This window comes from Leucoraja erinacea, chromosome 7 (genome assembly GCF_028641065.1).
Source record: "Leucoraja erinacea ecotype New England chromosome 7, Leri_hhj_1, whole genome shotgun sequence".
Lineage (NCBI taxonomy): Eukaryota > Metazoa > Chordata > Chondrichthyes > Rajiformes > Rajidae > Leucoraja > Leucoraja erinaceus.
In genome coordinates, this window is record NC_073383.1 from 4,697,309 (window position 1) to 4,719,224 (window position 21,916).

Sequence of the window (21,916 nt, forward strand, 5' to 3'; positions counted from 1 at the left end):
TCCGTACAGACAAACACCCGTAGTCAGGATTGAACCCGGGTCTCGGGCGCTGTGAGGCAGCAACTTTCCTGCTGCCGCCCAGTTATCCAGTTGATAACATTCGAGGGAACCTTTTGAACTAATTCCAGTACATTTAGGATGTATTGTTAACACGCAATATCATGCCCGAATTGAGAAAGTAAATAATCCTCTGCTGCCTTTGGATGGCAACGTGGCTAAGTTATCTTAGAGCCCAACACTAGTTATCTCAGCAGGAAACTGTGGTGACAGATAGAATGAATGATGTACCTGGATTACTGTTATCTAGTTTCATCAGTGGTGTCCATTAAATCATCCCACTTTTCACACTAACTGCAGCCTGGGTAATTTATCAAGAATTATTTTTATTTCTGATTCTCTACTCTGTCAAAATGTTCTTCATGACTATTTCCTGTCGTCAACATTTTGCTGCATATAATCCTGAAAAAAAAACACATGTTTAAATATTTCATGTTAACCCTTGCTGTGTGGTGCCAGTGCTTGAAAATAAGCAATATCAATCTTCACTATTTAGTGCAGTGGTTCCCAACGTGGGGCGATTTGATTTTTAAGGGGGGCAATTGAGGTCTGGGTCCAAATTTTCGATTTTTATTTTCTAGGATTTTCCATCAGGTAAACATATGTAGTTTATGTTTCAGATGTTATTTTGAGTAAATAATTTTTTGGGGGTAAAAAAGGTCTTTATTGTGTAGTTATTACAACCAAGGTATTGACGTTTTAAGCTTCTTCAGCTGAAACGGAGTTCACTTTTTAAATGATAAGAATTATATATCACCACATGGGGGGGGGGGGGGGCATCAGGATTTTAGAGGTGATTAGGTGGGGCATGGCAGGTTGGGAACCACTGATTTAGTGGCTTGAGTTACTCTTTTGCAAGTGATCTGCAACTAGACTAATTGCAATCCCCCATCTCCAAACTGGTAGGCATATCTCATGTTAGACTGCAATAATATTAAGCAATTTGAGCTTTTCTCAGAATAAACATAGGGTACATCAGATTGTGGCGCGGCGATACGCCCGAAATGAAGGTTTCGATAGTGGAATGGCCCGACCCTTGGGGGTCAGCGAAGGCACAGGTGGAGGGACAGGTGGAGGGAGCCGTGAAGGAGGGCAACCTCACGGCCGAGGCTGGGAACAACACCTATTAAAAGTCCTCCCGAAATACCTGGCTCCCCGCCTTCATTTCGGGCTTATCACGTCGGGGTCACCAATGTGGCGCGGCGACAAGCCCGAAATGAAGGCGAGGAGCCAGGTACTTCGGGAGGACTTTTATTAGGTGTTGTTCTCTTGTCCGGCCTGGTCTGCAAGAGAAAAATTGCACCTAAACCCCTGCCCTTTATCCCTGTAGCTAAGGGCTGCCCCCAGACTAGTCCATTCACATGCCGAGGGGTTCGATAGTGGAATGACCCGACCCTTGGGAGCCACCATGGGGTATTGAATACAATGATAAAACATAAATGTAATTAGAATGACAATGCCTTTGCTGAAATTATAAACTCATTGCTCTTTTAACAGAACAGCCTATGATAATTGAATTATTGTACAAGAGCTCATTTCACTATAACGTTGACTGTGAGAGCGTTTTGTAAAGGAATAGAACACAAACACAAACATTGTTGTAGCTGTTTGCACAGTTAATGGGTGTAGTTCCATTTCAAACCAAAAGCTTTGTGTTATTTTGCATACTTGTTTATTTTCTCCATAGAGAGATAGTCATACGCTGCCCGTGTTTGGCACATATCCCTCCAATTTCCCACAGGTCCATTTCCATCCCACCACTCTTGCGCTTTTCCTATTACTCTCAGGGATGCTGCAATGTGTTGAAGTGTGGTTCTCTTTGGGAGATTGATATTCTCTATTCATACCGTGCCCAAACAGTTAAGGGCCTGTCCCACTTAGGCGATATTTTTCGGCGACTGCTGGCGACTGCTCAACCCTAAAATCGGTAGGCGGCGCGGCTCAAAAGCAGCGGCCTGGCAGCCTGTCCGCGTTTTACGGCAATTTTTGTCTGTGTTTTTATGTACCACCTTTGTTATTTTATGTTGGGGTGTGTGTGGGGGGGGCGTGGTGGGGTCGTCGGGACTTAGGGGGATCAACTTTTGAAACTCTCCGTGCACTGGTGACCCGACCTACAACAAGTCGGGTCCCAGTCGGCGACAAGGCCGCAATGAGGAGCGGCCTCCAACAGGAAGAAGCATGGGACTCAGGTGTCGACTCACCGTGCCGTCGCGGAGCTGGCCGAAGTGCGGAGCGGGTGGAGCGGTGGTCACCGCTGCTGCTGCTGCTACGACTGCTGCTGCCATAGCTGCAATGCTTACAAAGATCGGAGGCTCCAACGACGGGTTTGTGGAAGTCTGCAATTTATCCCCGCGGCTAAAGGAGGGAGAATAATTTTAATTTGCTCACCAACGGCGACTTCTCCCGCTCAAGTTGCGGGGTTGAAAAGCTCCTGGAGCGGGGCATTTTCATGCCCGGCGCGGCTGGAATGGCCCCTATTGATTTGCGAGCGCACACCGGGGGCTCCAACATCAAGACCCGGTGTGGACCTCGCACCACCCGGCGTGGCTTTAATGGCCGCGGGACAATCGCCATCGCCAGCCGGGGGCTTTGACTTTGACTCTGACATCGGGGGGGGGAGGGTGCAGTGGAGAGATAAGTTTTTTTTTGGCCTTCCATCTCAGCTATGTGATTGATTTTTTTGTAAAATTTAATTAAGTTGTGTGTGGGTCTATTTGTGTGTAATGTATGGCTGCAGAAAAACGGCATTTCGTTTAGTGCCCTCCAGGGGTCCAAATGACAATTAAATTGACTCTTGACTCTTGACTCTTGACTGTACACAGTCGTAGATAGGTCGCCCAAAAAATGGCGACTGGAGCCCCCTCCCTTACGGCAATGACAATAACAACCTACCACCTAGTCGACGGCAAGCTGCCGCCAACCAGTGACCCAATCGTCGGGTCTTAGAACGATCACACCTACGACAACCAACGGCCACACAGGCGACAACCTACGGCAACCTACATCCACCCGCGACAAGCTACAACAAGCAACCCCCCTGTCGGCGACAACTGAAGACAATTCAGTCGCCGGCACCTGTCGCCGGTTGACGTTTGTGTAGTCGCCAATGGAATTCACCGAGGTCAGCACCCGGCGACAACCAACGTCACCGGGTGACAATCTACGACAGCGGCTACCATAGGAGAAGACAAGCTACGTCACGCTGTGTCAAGCCCACAGTCACCGAAAGGTTTTGAACATTTCAAAATCCAGCAGCGACCAAAAAAACATCACGTTTCTTTAGACGGCTTGAGGAGACGACTCACGACTCATGACCATACAGGCGTCACCCCGCGACCATGTGGCAACAGCCTAGTCGCCTGTAGTCGCCGATAAAATTGCCTAAGTGGGACAGGCCTTTAGACCATGTTTCAACCTAGGCTTTGTGCTAGTTGACCGTGACAAGCTCCACACAATGCTTCCAGCTTTGTTTTTGAGCAATGTTTGAAGTTTTCTGGAAGGATCCCTCTGTGCTTGTTAAGTTTGGAAAATATCTTTGAGTACTAACGCCCACTGCAGTGGGCTCCAACCCATCTGTTTGAGATTAGATAATGTAGCAGAGGTCAGAAATGGAACCATTAGATTATTGTTGTCACTTTGGTTCCATGCATGTTTCGATACAAATTCAGTGGAAGAATTGGTAAGGTTGATGTCCTATTACCAATACTTAAGCACCTGAAAATAGATGATCTTTCCTTCCAGCTGAGGATGCATTCCACTTGTCCCAGGAGCTGCAGAAGCGATGTGGGTCGCTCCAAAGTGACCAGCCAAGTGAGATGTTTGGGAATGCTGACCAACAGGTGTAAGTAGACACAATCGAAGAACTCTTTACAACCTGCATTTAAAACCATTTCAGCAAGATTCATGCTTTTCCCTTCTTTTATGTGTCTAGCACGGCGGACGTTTCGATGGCTGCAGAGAAACTTATGGGTAAGTTATTGCCGCTGTTATTTGAGACTGAAGAAGGGTCTTGACCTGAAAAGTCATAGAAACATAGAAATATAAATAATAGGTGCAGGAGTAGGCCATTCGGCCCTTCGAGCAAGCACCGCCATTCAATGTGATCATGGCTTATCATTCACAATCAGTACCCAGTTCCTGCCTTTTCCCCATATTCCTTCATTCTTCTAGCCTGAAGAGTTCTTTCTAACTCTCTCCTGAAAGCATCCAGTGAATCGACCTCCACTGCCTTCTGAGGCAGAAAATTGCACAAACTCACAACTCTCTGGGTGAAAAAGTTTTTCCTCATCTCAGTTCTAAATGGCCTACCCCTTATTCTTACACTGTGACCCCTGGTTCCGGACTTCCCCAACATGGGGAACATGTTTCCTGCATCTAGCTTGTCCAATCGCTTAATAATTGTGTATGTCACCCAGTCCTTCTCTCCAGAGATACTGCCTGAGTTACTACAGTTTTTGTTGTGTCTATCTTTGGTTTAAACCAGCATCTGCAGTTCCTTCCTACACATTTGAGACTCTTTGGTCCATTAACGAAAACGACAAGCTACCTGCATGTTTCCTACATGGTCACGTTACAGGATTTCAAAAGTACACAGGAGGCAGAAGACAGGCGAGTCTACAGGTCCCATTGAGCCTCTTTCACTTCTCAATAAGATCAGATCTCCTGATCACCTGTGGACAGCCCAGCTTCTTCTATCAACATTTAAAAAATAAACCTTAGCAACTCTCTCAGTTGTTCTGGCTGAATTTAATTCCCTCAGTGTGCAGGAAGGAACTGCAGATGCTGGTTTAAACCGAAGATAGACACAAAAAGCTGGAGTAACTCAGCGGGACAGACAGCATCCCTGGAGAGAAGGAATGGGGTTTCAACCCGAAACATCACATATTACTTTTCTCCAGAGATGCTGCCTGACCTCTGAGTTACTTCACCAATATAGGTTTTAAGTCCCACAGTGTTCCCTTTAGCCTTCACTGCAACCTTTGATCCATCATTCAAGTCACAAATAACTAAGAAACCTGATTTTATATATTTCTCTAAATTTAGTTAATATCTGTATCAATACATATGTAGCTCGGAATGGAAGGCAATAGACAATAGACAATCTAGCTCTCTCTTGAAAGCATCCAGAGAACCTGCCTCCACCACCCTCTGAGGCAGAGAATTCCACAGACTCACCGCTCTGTGAGAAAAAGTGTTTCCTCTTCTCCGTTCTAAATGGCTGAATCCTAAAAGTCCTGTCACACTGTACGAGTTCATTCCAAGAGCTCTCCCGAGTTTAAAAAAAAAAAAACTCGTGGAAGCACGTAGAATGTACGTAGCGGGTACGTCGGAGCTCGGGGACGTCTTTTAGCGGCTCGTAACGCTAACGGCAGGTACTCGGGAAACGCGGTAAGCTCGGGAAGACTCGGTAAGATTTTTCAACATGTTGAAAAATGTCCATGAGAGCCCCGAGTACCTACGAGCGGCCATTACCGTAAATCTCCGAGTTCAAATCAGGGCAAACTCGGGAGAATTCTTGAATGGCCTCGTGCAGTGGGACAGGGCTATTATTCTTAAACTGTGGCCCCTGGTTCTGGACTTCCCCAACATCGGGAACATGTTTCCTGCCTCTAAAATGTCCAAACCCTTAACAATCTTATATGTTTCAATGAGATCCCATCCTTCTCATCCAGTCCTTTTTGCATTTACTTTATAAACACAATAATTTGAACTATTTTAAACATGAACTGCATGTTTTTATTTCTCCCTTCCTGAATATATTGGCACACTGAGCTTGGTCCAGATGTACTGGGCACCCTTGTTGGACAGAGATCATTGTGAGGTTCTGCAATACCAAAGTAAGCCACCCCAGATCCAAATTGTCCATCTGAGAAAGTCAAGATCTGACCTTCCATCAGATATGTTTTGCTTCTCAATGACTATTGACAATTATCATTATCCAGGAATGCCCACCAAGAAGTGAAAATATGCCTACTTGCTTCCTTGGATGAAAGGCCGCCAACTTGAAAGGCTCTTGACCCGAAACGTCGCCTATTTCCGTCACTCCATAGATGCTGCCTCACCCGCTGAGTTTCTCCAGCATTTTTGTCTACCTTTGAATTATAACTCTGTTTCTTTCTCCAACCTGTCTACTGGATTCTGGCATTTTCTGTTTTATTAATTGCATTTTTTCTTGACTGCTCTAAATACAAGAATTCAATAGTGATCATAGAATATTGATCAGGTTTGCTAAAAAGCGTCAACTTGCATGGTCATCCAGAACCTTTTGCATCCACCTACCAACCCCCCTTTTGAATCCCTCCACCTACCAACTCCCCTCCTCCCCCCACCCCCCAATGTCTTTCAAGAGAGAGCTAGATAGACCTCTTAAAGATAGTGGAGTCAGGAGATATGGGGAGAAGACGGGAACGGGGTAATAATTGGGGATGATCAGCCATGATCACATTGAATGGCGGTGCTGGCACAAAGGGCCGAATGGCCCACTCCTGCCCCTATTATCTATTGTCTATATCCCTCCTCCCACAAGTTTCATAGTTAATAATATCTAGACTACTGGTCCAACATTCCAACTCAAAGACCAGAGGACGAAATCTGGATGCTTATCTCTCCACGTTTAGCGGCTTGCCTTTATTTGTGCAACTGTAGATTAATTGAGCACTAAAAGCTGTTCCTAAACTCTTAAAACCTCAAGCAAACCACCTTCCTTGAACCAAAGAGAATTGCTTATTTATAGGGAGGTGAGAGGATAGATATGCACAACATTCAGCAGAATTACCCATGCATTTAGCAGTAAAATAAAAACTCCAGTACTAATTGTGGAACTGTTATTGACAAAAAATGTGGCAACCCTGGTTTGTGTCTATTTCATACTAGTGGACATAGGAAAATGGCCCAAAGATTTCAAATGTACAGAGTCTGCAGAATCTTAAACATGTCTTTTCTTACCATTATTGTTTGAATCAAAATGATATGTTCTCACAGTCAATGTCATCAACCACTTCTCTCACCAAGGGTATTTCAACACATGTCCCATACCATTCCAATCCATCTCTCTGTTGTAAGCAGAAGACAGATTGGATGGAAGTGAGGGTGAATGAGTCAAAGAGGTATGCCAATATGAAATGAGCAAAATATGAAATGAGCATGGAAACCTTGTACCAAGAGGTTGGAGCTCACACCTAAAGCTTGAATTGGTTGAAGGAATTCCAAATGCAAGTGAATGTTCAATAGCCTACATGGTTTATTGTTGGTGCAAACATTTTCCAAATAATAATTTCCTCAGTTGCAGTCTATATTTGGAAAAGCAAAGCCTATGGCAAGGTCTATGGTACGACAACAGTTGGGGTCTTAGTTGAAGGAGGTCGAAGGAGGTATTCGGCTATGTTGAAGACTAGCTTCGATTAGCTATGACTAACTTTGGGAAAACTAAACACCAAATAGTGGAGCGTGAAGACGACCTCCTTTGATCTCCTTCAACCTCCCTTCGACCTCCCTTCGACTAAGATGAAGATATCTTCGGCTACCTTTGACTACCCTCGATTACCTATGACTAACATGCTGACCTATTACGACCTACTACGACTAAACCTACGAGTAAAAAAAGTATTGATTTTTTCCATGGCAACCTATTTTTACTCGCGGGCATTTTTTAACATATTGACAAGACCGAGCTGAGGTCTCGAGTTTGTGGAGACCACTCTCGAGCATGATATGAGGGTTACGAAGACCTCATGGCGACCATGCTGCGAGTATGAGCCGAGGGCACACTCGCCAGAACTCGCGGATTAGGTCACCCAAGTGGGACAGTCCCTTTAGGTGACTTGTTCGCCATGGATGAGTTGGGCCAAAAGGCCGGTTTCTACGCTGTATACCACAGTGGCTCTCTGAGTGGGATCCAAGTTGTTCAGCAAATGGTCTGAAGAGGCCAAGTCTCTTTTTTTGCACAATGCCTTTGTATTGTTGGTATCAGCGGGGTCATGTTCCCCACAAGAGATTGGCTTCCGAATTGTAATTTCTGTCTCTCTATTTTTGTTGCAACAGGAATGGAATTATTTGCCTCCAGTGTTACAGAAGACAGTATTGTCCTACGTTTTTCTCAGGCTGAAGCTCAACACAGAGATAGTTATGAAGTTACTGTGGTCGAAGTGAGCCAGAGCCTCCTGGTTGCAAAACTGAACGTCAGTGATCCTGAAATTGTTATCAAGGATTTGGAAACCGGAGAGCAATACAGGATTACTGTGATAGGATTCTCCGAGTCCAGAGCAAAGTCTATTTACAGTGGATTATTTACAACAAGTAAGTTCCACTTATTTACAACAAGTAAGCTTGACCTGCAATGGGAGGGGGATATTTCACAGCCATTACAGGCTATGCGCAGAATTGGATAAGATGCAGTGAAATTTTTCCTTTAAACCATCTCTTTGAGGAATAGCAAATCATTCATATGACAATACTGTAAGCCCATCCTGGTTACTTCGAGGCTTAATCAACATTATTCTCTCAGCCCCAACTATTCCTCCTTCCAGTCCCCCGCCCTATTTGCTTTTCAAAATGGCTTTTGAATTTACTGCTGACACCACCCCCCCCCCCCCCCCTCCCCCTCCCCCCCCCCCAAACATTGCACCACAGGGCCTCATAAATGCTGTGGTTGTGCTACTTCTGACAAACACCTCAAAACTCTGTGTAACTGGAAATAGGTGCATACCAAATCCCCCACAATGCTGGTCCTGCGGAAAAAAATCTGGGACTTTTCCAAAATTTGAACAGTTGACCGTGTTCTGATATTCACCGTGGATTAGATTTGGACAAAACCTTTGATCTGGCACAAAAAAGAGCAATTTCCCTCCAACCAATACTCCGAACGGCAAGAATATGCATGCTGCAATGCCAGGTATATTGAGCTCAGCAAAGGTTAGCACCACATTGCCGTCAATGTAGAATAATTAATATATATCAGGAGAAAGGAACTGATGGATTTAAGATTATATTCCCCTAATAAATGCAGAACTTACTTTTGATACGAGATATTGTTTTTGGTGCAAAACCTGTATGTTTTGTTCTTCTAACTTTAGAAAAATCATCGGAAGCCATTACCGGAGGCGTAACAACACAAGTCATTATGGAGCCAATTGAGAATCCCGAAACAGGTAACTATTCATGAATGATGAACGGAGCTCCATTCTAAATGGGGAGAGAATCCAGAAATCACAGGTGCAAAGTTACTTGGGAGTGTTGGTGCAGGATTCCCAAAAAGTTAATCTACAAGTCGAATCGGTAGTGAAGAAAGCAAACTCAATGCTAGCATTTATTTCAAGAGGGCTTGTATACAAAAACAGGGTTGTAATTTTGAGACTCGATAATGCGCTGGTAAGGTCGCATTTGAAATAATGTAGCAATTTTGGGCACCATATCTGAGGAAGGACGTGCTGGCACTGGAGAGGGTCCAGAGTAGGTTTACAAGAATGTTCCCAGAAATGAGTAGGTTAATCGATGATGAGTGTTTGTCGATACCGGGCCTGTACTCGCTGGAGTTTAGAAGAATGAGGGGGGACCTCATTGAAACATACATAATAGTGAAAGGCTTGGATAGAGTGGATGTGGAGAGGATGTTTCCACTAATGGGAGAGTCTAGGACCAGAGGTCATAGCCTCAGAATTAAAGGATTTTCTATTAGGAAGGAGATTCAAATAAATTTCCTTCAGTCAGAGGGTGGTGAGTCTGTGGAACTATTTACCACAGAAGGCTGGGAGGCCAAGTCAGTGGATATTTTTAAGGCAAAGATAGATAGATTTTTGATTAGTACAGGTGTCAGCGGTTATGGGGACAAGGCAGGAGAATGGGGTTAGGAGGGAGAGATAAAACAGCCATTATTGAATGGCGGAGTAAACTTGATGGGTCGAATGGCCTAATTCTGCTCCTATTCCTTATGACCTTATGACAAAGAGTGTCATATAAGTTCAGTGTAATTTAGGTGAGAGATATAGTGAGAGTCCTCTATCACAGGCTATATGTATTAATGGCATATCATTCATTATTGGATAAGAGTGGGGCTGGGTTGAAAATTCGAATAATTGTGAATGATGTGCAAGGCTGTTTATTTTAATTGTGATAAATTTGTGCAAGGCCTTGGAAATTGATATTTAAGAGAGAATGCATAAAGGACACCTCTAGAAGGAAGAGAACTGCATTTGGCACATTGATGGCTAACCATGATTGACGGAGGATTTAGCTGCACAATTTTCCAGCATCATTTTCCAGCAGTCCACTTGCTTACTCTTTATATCTCTGAACAAACTTTTGCTATCCTCTTTCATATTATTAGCTAGCTTACTTTCATGTTGCATCTTTTCACCCTGTAATGCATTTTTTGTTATGTTCTGTTGTGTTTTTTTAAGAGCTTCCGAATCCTCCAGCTCCCCCCAATGTTATATGCCTTCTCTTTTAGTTTCATGCTATCTTTGATTTTCCTTGTCAGCCACAGTCACCTTCTTTTTCCATGAGAATATTTTGGAATGAATAAAACCTGCGTCTTCCGAATTGTTCCCACAAATTCCTGGCATGGCTGTTCCACCATGATTTTGCTTGGGTCCCTTTCCAATCAGCTTTAGCCAGCTCCTTCCTCATGTCTCTCCAGCCACCTTTGCTCAATAGTAATACCGACACATCCGATTTCATATTCTCCCTCACAAGTTACAGGTTGAACTTTAACATATTACAGCCACCACCTCTTTATGAGTCCTGTACCTTAAGTCTCTAATCAAATCCGGTTCATTGCACAATAGCAAATGCCAAAGTTGTGAAGAACACAAGAATGGCAAAGACCAGTCTTGTAGAGTCTAGTGGAGTCAAGTGGGCTTGAGACTTGGATTTTGGGAAATAAAATGGAAAACAAAGTTGCACGCAATATTGAGAAATGATGTTCCATGGAAACTAAGAAAAATTACAACGGAGACGAGGAAACACTTTTTCTCACAAACACTTGTGCGTCTGTGGAATTCTCTGCCTCAGAGGGCAGTGGAGGCCGGTTCTTTGTCTACTTTCAAGAGAGAGCTAGATAGGGCACTTAAAGATAGCGGAGTCAGAGGATATGGGGAGAAGGCAGGAACGGTGTACTGATTGTGGATGATCAGCCATGATCACATTGAATGGCGGTGCTGGCTCGAAGGGCCGAATGGCCTACTCCTGCACCTATCATCTGTTGTCTATGTAAGATACTAAATTGGAGTAAGGCCGATGACAACGTTATTAGGCAGGAGCTAAGGAGAGCAGATTGGGATCCTTTGCTATTGGTAGTCTGTATGTGACATATGGGATAATTTAAAAGCTAGCTGTTCAGGGATCAAGGCCACTGTGTTCCAGTACGATGGAGAGATTAGATGGCAAAGCAAGGAAACCTTGTCTGATGAAAGAGGTGCTGCCGGTCTCGCTGACTTACTCCAGCATATCCTGCCTATCTTCAGTTCAAACCAGCATCTGCAGTTCATTCCTACAAAGAGGTTGCATGTTTAGTCAAAAAGAAAAAAAAGGACGTGTATATAAGGTTTAGGAAGTTGAAAAGCAATCAGGGCCTTTGAAGAACATAAAGCAAGTAGCAAAGTATTCAATTAAACATTTCTAATTTATTTCGAAAAGTTCCTTATTTTTGTAAGGAAAATACTCCTTTGAAAGGAGTGTTCCTTCTAATCATACTCCCTGTGGTTAGAAGGGACAAAAAAAATGCCACAATGTTTTTTGGTGAATCAGATTTTTTTTAATTCCAAGGCTTTTCATACATAAATTAAAAATAAGAGGCCATGTGATAGCAGAATTAGGCCATTTGGCCCATCAAGTCTACTACAACATTCAATCATGGCTGATCTATCTCTCCCTCCTAACCCCATTCTCCTGCCTTCTCCCCATAACCCCTGGCACCTGTACTAATGAAGAATCTATCTATCTTTGCCTTAAAAATAACCATTGACTTGGCCTCCACGGCCTTCTGTGCCAAGGTGTTCCACAGATTCACCACCCTCTGACTAAAGAAATTCCTCCTCATCTCCTTCCTAAAGGAACGTATCCTTTAATCCTGAGGCTATGACCGCTGCTCCTAGATTCCCCCACTAATGGAAACATCCTCTCCACATCCACTCTATCCAAGCCTTTCACTATTTGTGAAATAAAGGGGATGATTTGTACTTGTTAGGCGAGATGCAAAACAAATACTTTGCATCTGTGTTGAACATGGAGAAGGAAATGGAGAAGGTCAGTGAGATAAGTGTTGTGAATATTTATATGCAAGGACAGTCTGTGATCAAAGTGGAGGTAGAGTTGGGATTCTGGAAGATCATGAAGAATGATAAATCCTAAGGTGTTGATGGGATCTAACCAGGTTATTAAGAGAGGCAAGAGAGGAGATTGCATGGGCCATGACGGGATCTTTACATCTTCTCGAGCCATTGGCGATGTCCCAAAGATCTGGAGGGTAGACAATATGATTACTATGTTTAAGAATGGAGGTAGAGATGGTCCAAGAAAGTATAGGCCAGTAAGCCTCACGGAGGGAAGGTATTGGAGAGGATTCTTCGGGATAGGAGTAACTTCCTTTTGGAAGGGAATGGGCTAATTATGGATAGTCATCATGGTTTTATACATGGTTATCATGTCCGACTAATTTGATCAAGTTTTTGAGGATATGATGAAGGTGATTAAATGTGGTGGATGTGTCAACATGGATTGTAGTAAGGCATTTGATAAAGTCCCCCATAGTGGGCTGATGCAGAAGATTAAGGTAGACACAAAATGCTGGAGTAACTCTCAGGGCCAGGCAGCATCTCCGGATAGAAGGAATGGGTGACAATTCGGGTTGAGACCCTTCTTCAGAATCGACCCAAAAGGCCACTAGTTCCTTCTATGCAGAGATGCTCCCTGGCCCGCTGAGCTACTCCAGCATTTTGTGTCCATCTTCGGTTCAAATCAGCATCTGCAGTTCCATCCTACACAGAAGACTTAGGTGCACAGGATTTTCAGTGACTTATTCATTTGGGTTCAGAAGTGGCTGGCTCATAGAAGACTGAGGGTTGTGGTGAAAGGTGGTCATACTGGCTACAGGGAATACTAACCAGAGGAATTCTGCAGGGATCTGCGGTGAGACTTTTGTAGTTTGTGATGTATATAATTGGCTTGGATGTCAATGTAGATGGGTTGGTTGGTAGGAGCTCTGAAGTTGCCAACTGTGATGAAGGCTGCCAAATTATACATGGAGATATAGTTCAACGAATTAAATGGGCAGATGGAGTTTATACCAGGCAAGTGTGGGGTGTTGCTCTTTGGAAGGGGAGAGTATGCAGTTGATGGCAAGACTCTTAACAGCATTGATGTGCAGAGGGATCTTGGGCTCCAGGTCATAGCTCTCTGAAAGTGGCAACACAAGTAGATAGGGGAATAAAGAAGGCGATTGATATGTTTGCCTGAATCGGTTGGCATTGGCTTTCTAAGAGTCAGAAAGCTATGATGCAGCTCTATAAAGCAGTAAGGCCACATTGGGAGTATTGTGTGCTGTACTGATCACCCATTACAGGAATAATATGTAGGTTTTGGAAAGGTTGCAGCTTTACTGGAATTGTCATGGATTGGAGGCATTAGCTATAGAGGTTGGTCAAACTTAGATTGCTTTCTTTGGAAAGCTGGAGATTGAACAGTCATAGATCATGGAACCATGCCCTTTGGCCAAAAACTTGAATATATAAAATGCCTTTCAAATATTGTTATAGTTTCTGCCTCAACTACCTCCTCTGGCAGCTCATTCCATATACCCACCACCCTCCGTGTGAAAAAGTTGCCCCTCAGATTCCAATTAAATCTTTCCCCCCTCAACTAAACATATGACCTCTAGTTCTTGATTCGCCTACTCTGGGTAAAAGATTCTGTTCATCTACCCTAGCCATTCCCCTCGTGATCTTATGCACTTCTATAAGGTTACCTCTCATCCTTCTACGCTCCAAGGCATAGAGTCCTAGCCTGGCAACTCACGTCCTGGCAACATCCTCATCAATCTACTCTGCACTCTTTCCATCTTAATGATATCTTTCCAAGAGCAGGGTGACAAAACACTCCAACTATGACCTTACAAGTGCCTTATACAGACCAGATGGGAGTAAATACAATGATGAGAGGCATAGATAGGGTAGACAGTCTGATCTTATTTTTTTCCCAAGGTAGAAGTGTCAAAGGTTAGAGGGCATACGTTTAAGATGAGAGGGGCAACGTTTATAGGAGACTAGACCAAGTGGGACCTGTTGGGTCCCTGTTATACGGGAAGCCTGGTCCCTCAACGCAATATTCCACCACTCACCCATAGCCCCCACGGGAGGCCTGGTCCTCCAATGCAACCCATTCCCCAATGCAGTGCATGGCATGTTTTTTATACAGAGGGAGGTGGGTGCCTGGAATGTACGACTAGCAGTGGTGGTAGCGGCAGACATGAAAGTGGCATTAAGAGCCTTTTAGATGAGCACTCTGCAAGATATGCAGCATGTTCCCGATGTTGGGGGAGTCCAGAACCAGGGGTCACAGTTTAAGAATAAGGGGTAATCCATTTACAACGGAGACGAGGAAATACCTTTTCTCACAGAGTTGTGAGTCTGAGGAATTCTCTGTCTCAGAAGGCGGTGAGGGCCGGTTCTCTGGATAATTTCAAGAGAGAACTAGATAGCTAGATCTTAAAGATAGCGGAGTCAGGGGATATGGAGAGAGGGCAGGAATGGGGTACTGATTGGGGCTGATCAGCCATGATCACATTGAATGGCGGTGCTGGATTGAAGGGCCGAATGGCCTACTACTGCACCTATTGTCTATTGTCTATTGGAGAGATATGGATCATGAGAAGGCAGAAGAGATTAGTTCATCTTGAAATCATATTCAGCACATTGTGGACCAAAGGGCCTGATCTAGTGCTGTACCGTTCTATGTCCTATATTCTATTTAGCATTCCCGTGACAACATTTTATGACCTGTGTATACAAAATTTCCATTTGAATCGGTTTTGTATTCTGCCATAACATCCAACATATGTCAAGGCCAACTTGGAAGCTGCTTGCACAAGAAATATAATGTGTGCAAATTTATTCCATCTTTCATTTCCTGTTTTTTAACAGATCTCCCTATGTTGGCAATGATATCCACACTGGTCCACACTGCCACGAATTGCTGCTTTGGATCTTTGATTATGCTAGCCAGGAGATGAGGCCTTTTCGGGTCACAGAGTCATACAGCATGGAAACTGGTCCATCGGCCCAATTTGCCCACAATGGCCAACATGTCCCACCTGCCTGCATTTGGTCCAAATCCATCTAAAACTCTCCTATCCATGTACCTGTCTAAACGTTTCTTAAACTTCGCCTATATTACCTCCCTCAACTACAGTACTTTCTCCTGTAGCCCGTTCCTTGCACAATCCACCCTTTGTGTAAAAACAGTTACCCCTCAGGTTCCTATTAAAACTTTTTTCCCCCCTCATCTTAAACCTACTGTATGTCCTATGTTTCTCCATTGCCCTAGAGACTCTACCCGATCTTTTCCTCTCATGATTTTGTATATCTCTACAAGATCACCCCTCATGCTCCTGTGCTCCAAGGAATAGAGTCCAAGGAATCGTTTGTTAACGACTCACTTGTTTTGTATATTTAACAGATCGGTGCATGCTGGATTTTGATGCTGGATCACAGTGTTCAGATTATAGTGCAAAGTGGTTCTTTGACAGCAAAAACAACATCTGCACTCAATTTTGGTATGGCGGCTGTGATGGTAATGGTAATAGGTTTCACACAGAAGCTGAGTGCAATGCAGAATGCATGAAATCATGTAAGTAATAGAGCCAAGGAGAGATAATCTTGCTCTGACTGCTGTTTTAAAAAAAAATATCCTTGCAGTTATTAGAGTATAAAAATTAACTGGAGTTAAAACGTTAAAAACAAAAGCCCCTCTGTCATTTCTGCCCACAGTGCCAGAAGCAAGCATATCAGTGCCTGAACCTGAAGGACTTTTGTCAGGTAAATATGCATAAATCTTAAGTCGAATTCATAGCTATCCGAAGGAATGTAAACGGAACTATCTTTTCAGTGCACAGCTGTCCTCAAGATGCAATGGAAAAGGTGGCGATTGTGGGGTGAGGTTTTATTTGAAGGGGTGGGCATGAGGAGTAATCAAGGAGGAACGCCTACCTGGAGAAAGGACCTCAAGTCAAGAGAGTTCATTGTCATGTGTCCCAGATAGGACAATGAAATCGATTCAGTCTGCCAGGGAGATGAAGCTAGAAGCTAGAAGCTGGGTCAGAAAGATAATGGAACATAGAGTCAGAGTGATATGGTGTGGAAACAGGCCCTGCGACCCAACTTGCCCACACTGGCCAACATGTCCCAGCTACACTGGTCTCACCTGCCAGCATTTGGTCCATATCCCTCCAAACCTGTCCTATCCATGTACCTGCCTAACTGCTTCATAAATGTTGGGATAGTCCCAGCCTCAACTACCTCCTCTGGCAGCTTGTTCCATACACCCACTTTACGTGAAAACGGTACCCCTCGGATTCAAATTAAATCATTCTCCCTTCACCTTAAACCTATATCCTCTGGTCCTCGTTTCACCTACTCTGGGCAAGAGACTCTGTGCATCTACCTGATCTATTCCTCTCATGACCTTATACACCACTATATGCTCAACCCTCATCCTCCTGCGCTCCAAGGAATAGAGACCCAACCTACTCAACCTCTGCCTATAGCTCAGACCCTCCAGTCCTGGCAACATCCTCGTAAATCTTCTTCGTACCCATTCCAGCTTGACAACATCTTTCCTATAACACGGTGCCCAGAACTGAACACAGTACCCTCAATGCAGCCTCACCAGCGTTTTACACAACTGCAACATGACCTCCCAACTTCTATACTCCATTTGGTAAAAGAGAAAACTATTAGTTGACAAACTCAACGCTGCCCTTTGTGGTCAGATGGGGGATCATTCTTAAGTTACCGTGATGCATATTTTAAAATATTTTAACTGGCCTAGAACAGTTTACAATAAGTGCCTAGGGGATTATTTAATGGAAATTAATGATAAGACTGCAAATTTTCTGTCAGATAGAATGTAGGGCAAAGTTTACCACATGAAGTAAACTATGAAATGCTCAAATTTACTGCGTTGATAGATTTTTTTATCTGGAATTGCTATGAAGGCATAGCAATTTTTTAATGTCATTTAATCGCATAGTTCCTCCTCTCTTCATGCAATGGATTGCAGGATTGTGTTATGACAAATATGCAGGTTGATTTTACAGATGGTGGAAGTGAACGTTTCAAGATAAACATTGGCTTCAAACTCTGAGGCTAAGTGAGAGGGGAGAACAGAATGTTTCGTCTTTGTTTAGGGATACAGTGCGGGAACGGCCCCGTCAGCCCGCCAGCGATCCCCGCACACTAACACTATCCTACGCGCACTAGGGACAATTTACAATTATACCAAGCCAATTAACCTACAAAACTCCAAGTCTTTGGAGTGTGGGAGGAAACCGGAGAACCCAGAGAAAACCCATGCAGGTCACGGGGAAAACGTCCAAACTCTGTGCAGACAGCACCCGTAGTCAGAATCATAGTTGGGCAAGTAGTTTGTGAATGTAATTGGCATCATGAATCGTAGTTTTCACTGTCCTGTGATCTTACCTACTACATACTAAAAGCAAAGCTGAGACCAAACCCATTCAGTCTATCGTAATATATTATTGTACTATCTAACCAATTGGTAAAGCAAGCCTAGGAATGCTGTCGTTAAGGGGCTGTCCCACTGCGGCGACCCAATCGGCGGGTTTAGAAAGTGTTCCATCGACTCATACACGCAGCATGGTCGACACGAGGTCCTAGGAGGTCTCTGTAACTCTCCTTCATGCTCGAGAGTAGTCCCCGCGTACTCGAGGCCTCAGCTAGGCTGAAAAATGCCCGCGAGTAAAAAAAGGTTGCCATGGAAAAAATCGATACTTTTTTTACTCGCAGATTTAGTCGAAGTAAGTCGTGGTAGGTCGGCATGTTAGTCGTAGGTAATCGAGGGTAGTCGAAGGTAGTCGTAGATAGTCTTCAACATAGTCGAAGGAGATCAAAGGAAGTCGTTTACATCGTCGAAGGAGGTCTTTAACATTACATTTTTTCAAACTGTTCTAAACTCACCAATTATGTTGCCGCAGTGGGACAGCCCCTTTAGTGTCTTCTCGTTATTTTGGTTTTGTCCTCCAAGATGTCATACCATCTCCTGCCTCTAATCTGCACTAAACATCATTCACTTATCATATATCTATATGCTGTAAATAGATGGATTGTAATCATGTATTGTCTTTTTGCTGACTGGATAGCGTGCAACAAAGGCTTTTCACTGTACCTAGCAATAAACTACACTGAACTAAACTAACTAAAGTGAGACAGTGTGTGATGGTGCAAGGGTCCCTGTCCATGGACACCAGTATAATGGATGCACTAGCAGTCTGTCCTCATGAATGACAGACAAATATTGTTTCATTTCCAGAAGGTGTTCTTGGTTTTATTTTATAATTAATTATGAAAGCAAATCGTGAGCAGAGTCTTTGGTTATCAAGGAACAAATTGCATAAAAGATGGACACAAATGCTGGAGTAACTCAGTGGGTCAGGCAGCCTCTCTGGAGTGAAGGAAGAGGTGACGTTTCGGGTCGAGACCCTTCATATTACACATAAACAAATTGCATAGACTGGGAGCAAAAGGGTACAATGACATTCTTCTAATGAACTAATTTGAATTTCACTGTACCTTAATTGGTACTTGACAATAAACTGACCTTGAAACCTTGAAGAAGGATTTTGATCCAAAACATCACCCGTTCCTTCTATGCAGAGATGCTGCCTGTCCCGCTGAGTTAAGTCCCTGTCCCACTTAGGACACCTGAACGGAAACCTCTGGAGACTTTGCGTCCAACCCAAGGTTTCCGTGCGGTTCCCGGAGGTTTTTGTCAGTCTCCCTACCTGCTTCCACTACCTGCAACCTCCGGCAACCACCTGCAACCTCCGGGAACCGCACGGAAACCTTGGGTGGGGCGCAAAGTCTCCAAAGATTTCCGTTCAGGTTTCCTAAGTGGGACAGGGGCATTACTCCAGCATTTTGTGCCTATCTTCTGCTAATGAAGATGGATTAATAATCAATTGTGTTTCTGGGACAACATTTAATGGATCCCATTGGAAACTATAACATTTAAATTTAATTTATTGTATTATAAAATCTGCAGAGGAAAGGTTGCCATCAATAGCACAAACTATGAGATTCTTAGATTATTATTATTTAAAAATAAATGTTTACTTCACTGAAGACCCTTAGAGAAGGAAATATGCGATGTTTACAAAATCTGGCCTTTACATACTCAAGATCCAGCTGATGGTTGGTCCGAACTGCCTTGCAAAGTGATTTAGAAAGAGACTTAGTTGTACAAAAAAGCAGTAACTAGCCAAACTCAAAACCTAACAACATTACATCTGGAAGGTAGACAAAAGTGCTGGAGAAACTCAGCGGGTGCAGCAGTATCTATGGAGTGAAGGAAATAGGCAACGTTTCGGCCCGAAACCCTTCTTCAGACTGATGAGCATTGTGTGCAGTTTTGGTCTCCTAATTTGAGGAAGGACATCCTTGCTATTGAGGCAGTGCAGCGTAGGTTCACGAGGTTATTCCCCGGGATGGCTGGACTGGTTGGAAAGCCTGGGCTTGTACTCACTGGAATTTAGAAGGATGAGGAGGAAGCTCTTATAGAAATGTATACAATTATAATAAGACTGGACAAGTTAGATGCAGGAAAAATGTTCCCAATGATGGGGGAGTCCAGAACCAGGGGCCACAGGCTTAGAATAAAGGGGAGACCATTTAAAACTGATGAGAAAAAATGGTTTCACCCAGAGAGTTGTGAATTTGTGGAATTCTCTGCAATAGAAGGCTGTAGAGGCCAAGTCACTGGATGAATTTAAAAGTTAGACAGAGCTCTAGGGGCTAGTGGAATCAAGGGATATGGGGAGAAGGCAGGCACGGGTTACTGATTGTGGATGATCAGCCATGATCACAATAAATGGCGGTGCTGGTTCGTAGGGCCAAATGGCCTCCTCCTGCAACTATTTTCTATCTTTCTATAATGAGAGGGTACCTTGACTTCAAAAACTATATTGGTTCAAAGCACCCATCCCCTTCAAGTGCAACAAGGAATGGGTTATAAATGCCTCCTTTGTGAGCAACGGACACATCCACAAAACAGCTTTAAATATTTATTACCTGCAAAAGTGTACCTCTCCTACCTTTATCGTAGAGGCAGCAACAGGTCAAGGGGGTATCTTAGCCATGGAACCCATAATAAACCCATTATAAACCCATTATAAAACTTATATAACATTAAAAGTTCAATAGGGTAACAAATTATAATTAATACAGTGAAATGTTCACATAACTTGAGTGACTGATATGTTGCTGGAACATTTTTGTAGCAACTTTAAGGGCCTGTCCCACTTGGGCGATCTAATGCATGAGTTCTGGCGAGTTTTCCCTCCACTCATGCTCACAGCATGGTTGACATGAGGTCATAAGAGGTCTTCGTAACACACCTTCATGCTCGAGAGTGGTCTCCGCGTACTCGATACTTCGGCTAGGTCGCAGCGTTTTGTTTCAATATGTTAAAAAAATGCCCGCGAGTAAAATAAGGTCGCCATGGAAAAAATCGATACTTTTTTACTCGTAGGTTTAGTCGTAGTAGGTCGGCATGTTCGTCGCAGGTAATCGAGGGTAGTCGAAGGTAGTCGTAGATAGTCTTCATCATCGTCGAAGGGAGGTCGAAGGAGGTCGTCTACACTCTCCACTATTCAGTGTCCAATTTTCCCAAAGTTAGTCGTAGCTAGTCGTAGCTGGTCTTCAACATTATCGAAGGAGGTCTTCAACATGACGTTTTTTCAAACTCTTCTAAACTCGCCAATTAGGTCGCCCAAGTGGGACAGCCCCTTTAGTGTAGCCAACCCAAAATATAATTTTGCCTATCATCAGAAACAATGGGGCGGGAGGTGATTAGTGCTCAGAGAATGTTGAGCTAAAGATAGACACAAAAGGCTGGTGTAACTCGGCGGGTGAGGCAGCAAGTCTAGAGAGAAGGAATGGGTGACATTTCTGGTCGAGACCCTTCTTCAGACTGGTTTGGGATAAGGCTGTTGAATTAATCTGTTTGGTGGCCAATTGACCATGGTTAGATATTCCTTCCAGTTTTATTTTTTATACTCATCAACGCAAACCAAAATCAGGTAGCAGCAATTTAAATAATAATAATAATAATAATAATAATAATAATAATAACTTTATTTGTTAAGAACCTTAAAAACAACCAAAGCTGACCAAAGTGCTGTACAGAAAAAAGAAAACAAGCAAGACATCATAAAACAGGCAGAACAACAGAACATACAACTAACACGAGGCACATAAATTACATACAAAAAATCCAAACAATAAATTAAAAAACATAAAACACGAGTACGAAATAGGAATACGAATACTTTATTGTCTCTTTAGACGAGGCACGGTGAGATTCTTTGCTTGCATACCCAATGTATACAGATAGCAGCCACCTACGGCACTGACAAGTTACAAAGGTGGCTGGCTCCCCCCCCATGGGTCCCCCTTGTTATTGCCCCCCCCCCCCCCCAGTTCCTCCATTGTTCTCCGCCAACCTTTGTTCTTCCCCTCCCCCTCACGGCGATCCTCCACGCCCTCATCGACCGTCAACCACGGGTCGACTCACGAGGCATCGCCGCTGCCGCGAGGCTTCACCACCGCCGAGTCCCTATCGGCGTGGGGCTTCA

The 21,916-nt window shown here is 43.8% G+C and overlaps 1 protein-coding gene across 4 annotated transcripts in view; it reads left to right on the forward strand.

Moving 5' to 3' along the window:
- The window catches only part of LOC129698580 (collagen alpha-3(VI) chain-like), a 163,360-nt gene that overhangs the window by 136,282 nt on the left and 5,162 nt on the right, over window positions 1–21,916 (forward strand). For 3 of the 4 annotated variants that reach the window (XM_055637671.1, XM_055637673.1, XM_055637674.1), the window contains 6 exons: window positions 3,799–3,898; window positions 3,989–4,026; window positions 8,098–8,352; window positions 9,129–9,203; window positions 15,724–15,894; window positions 16,035–16,082. In XM_055637671.1, the coding sequence (XP_055493646.1) occupies window positions 3,799–3,898; window positions 3,989–4,026; window positions 8,098–8,352; window positions 9,129–9,203; window positions 15,724–15,894; window positions 16,035–16,082 (687 nt within the window). The remainder of the gene's footprint in view (window positions 1–3,798; window positions 3,899–3,988; window positions 4,027–8,097; window positions 8,353–9,128; window positions 9,204–15,723; window positions 15,895–16,034; window positions 16,083–21,916) is intronic. The other variant, XM_055637672.1, reaches the window with a different exon arrangement.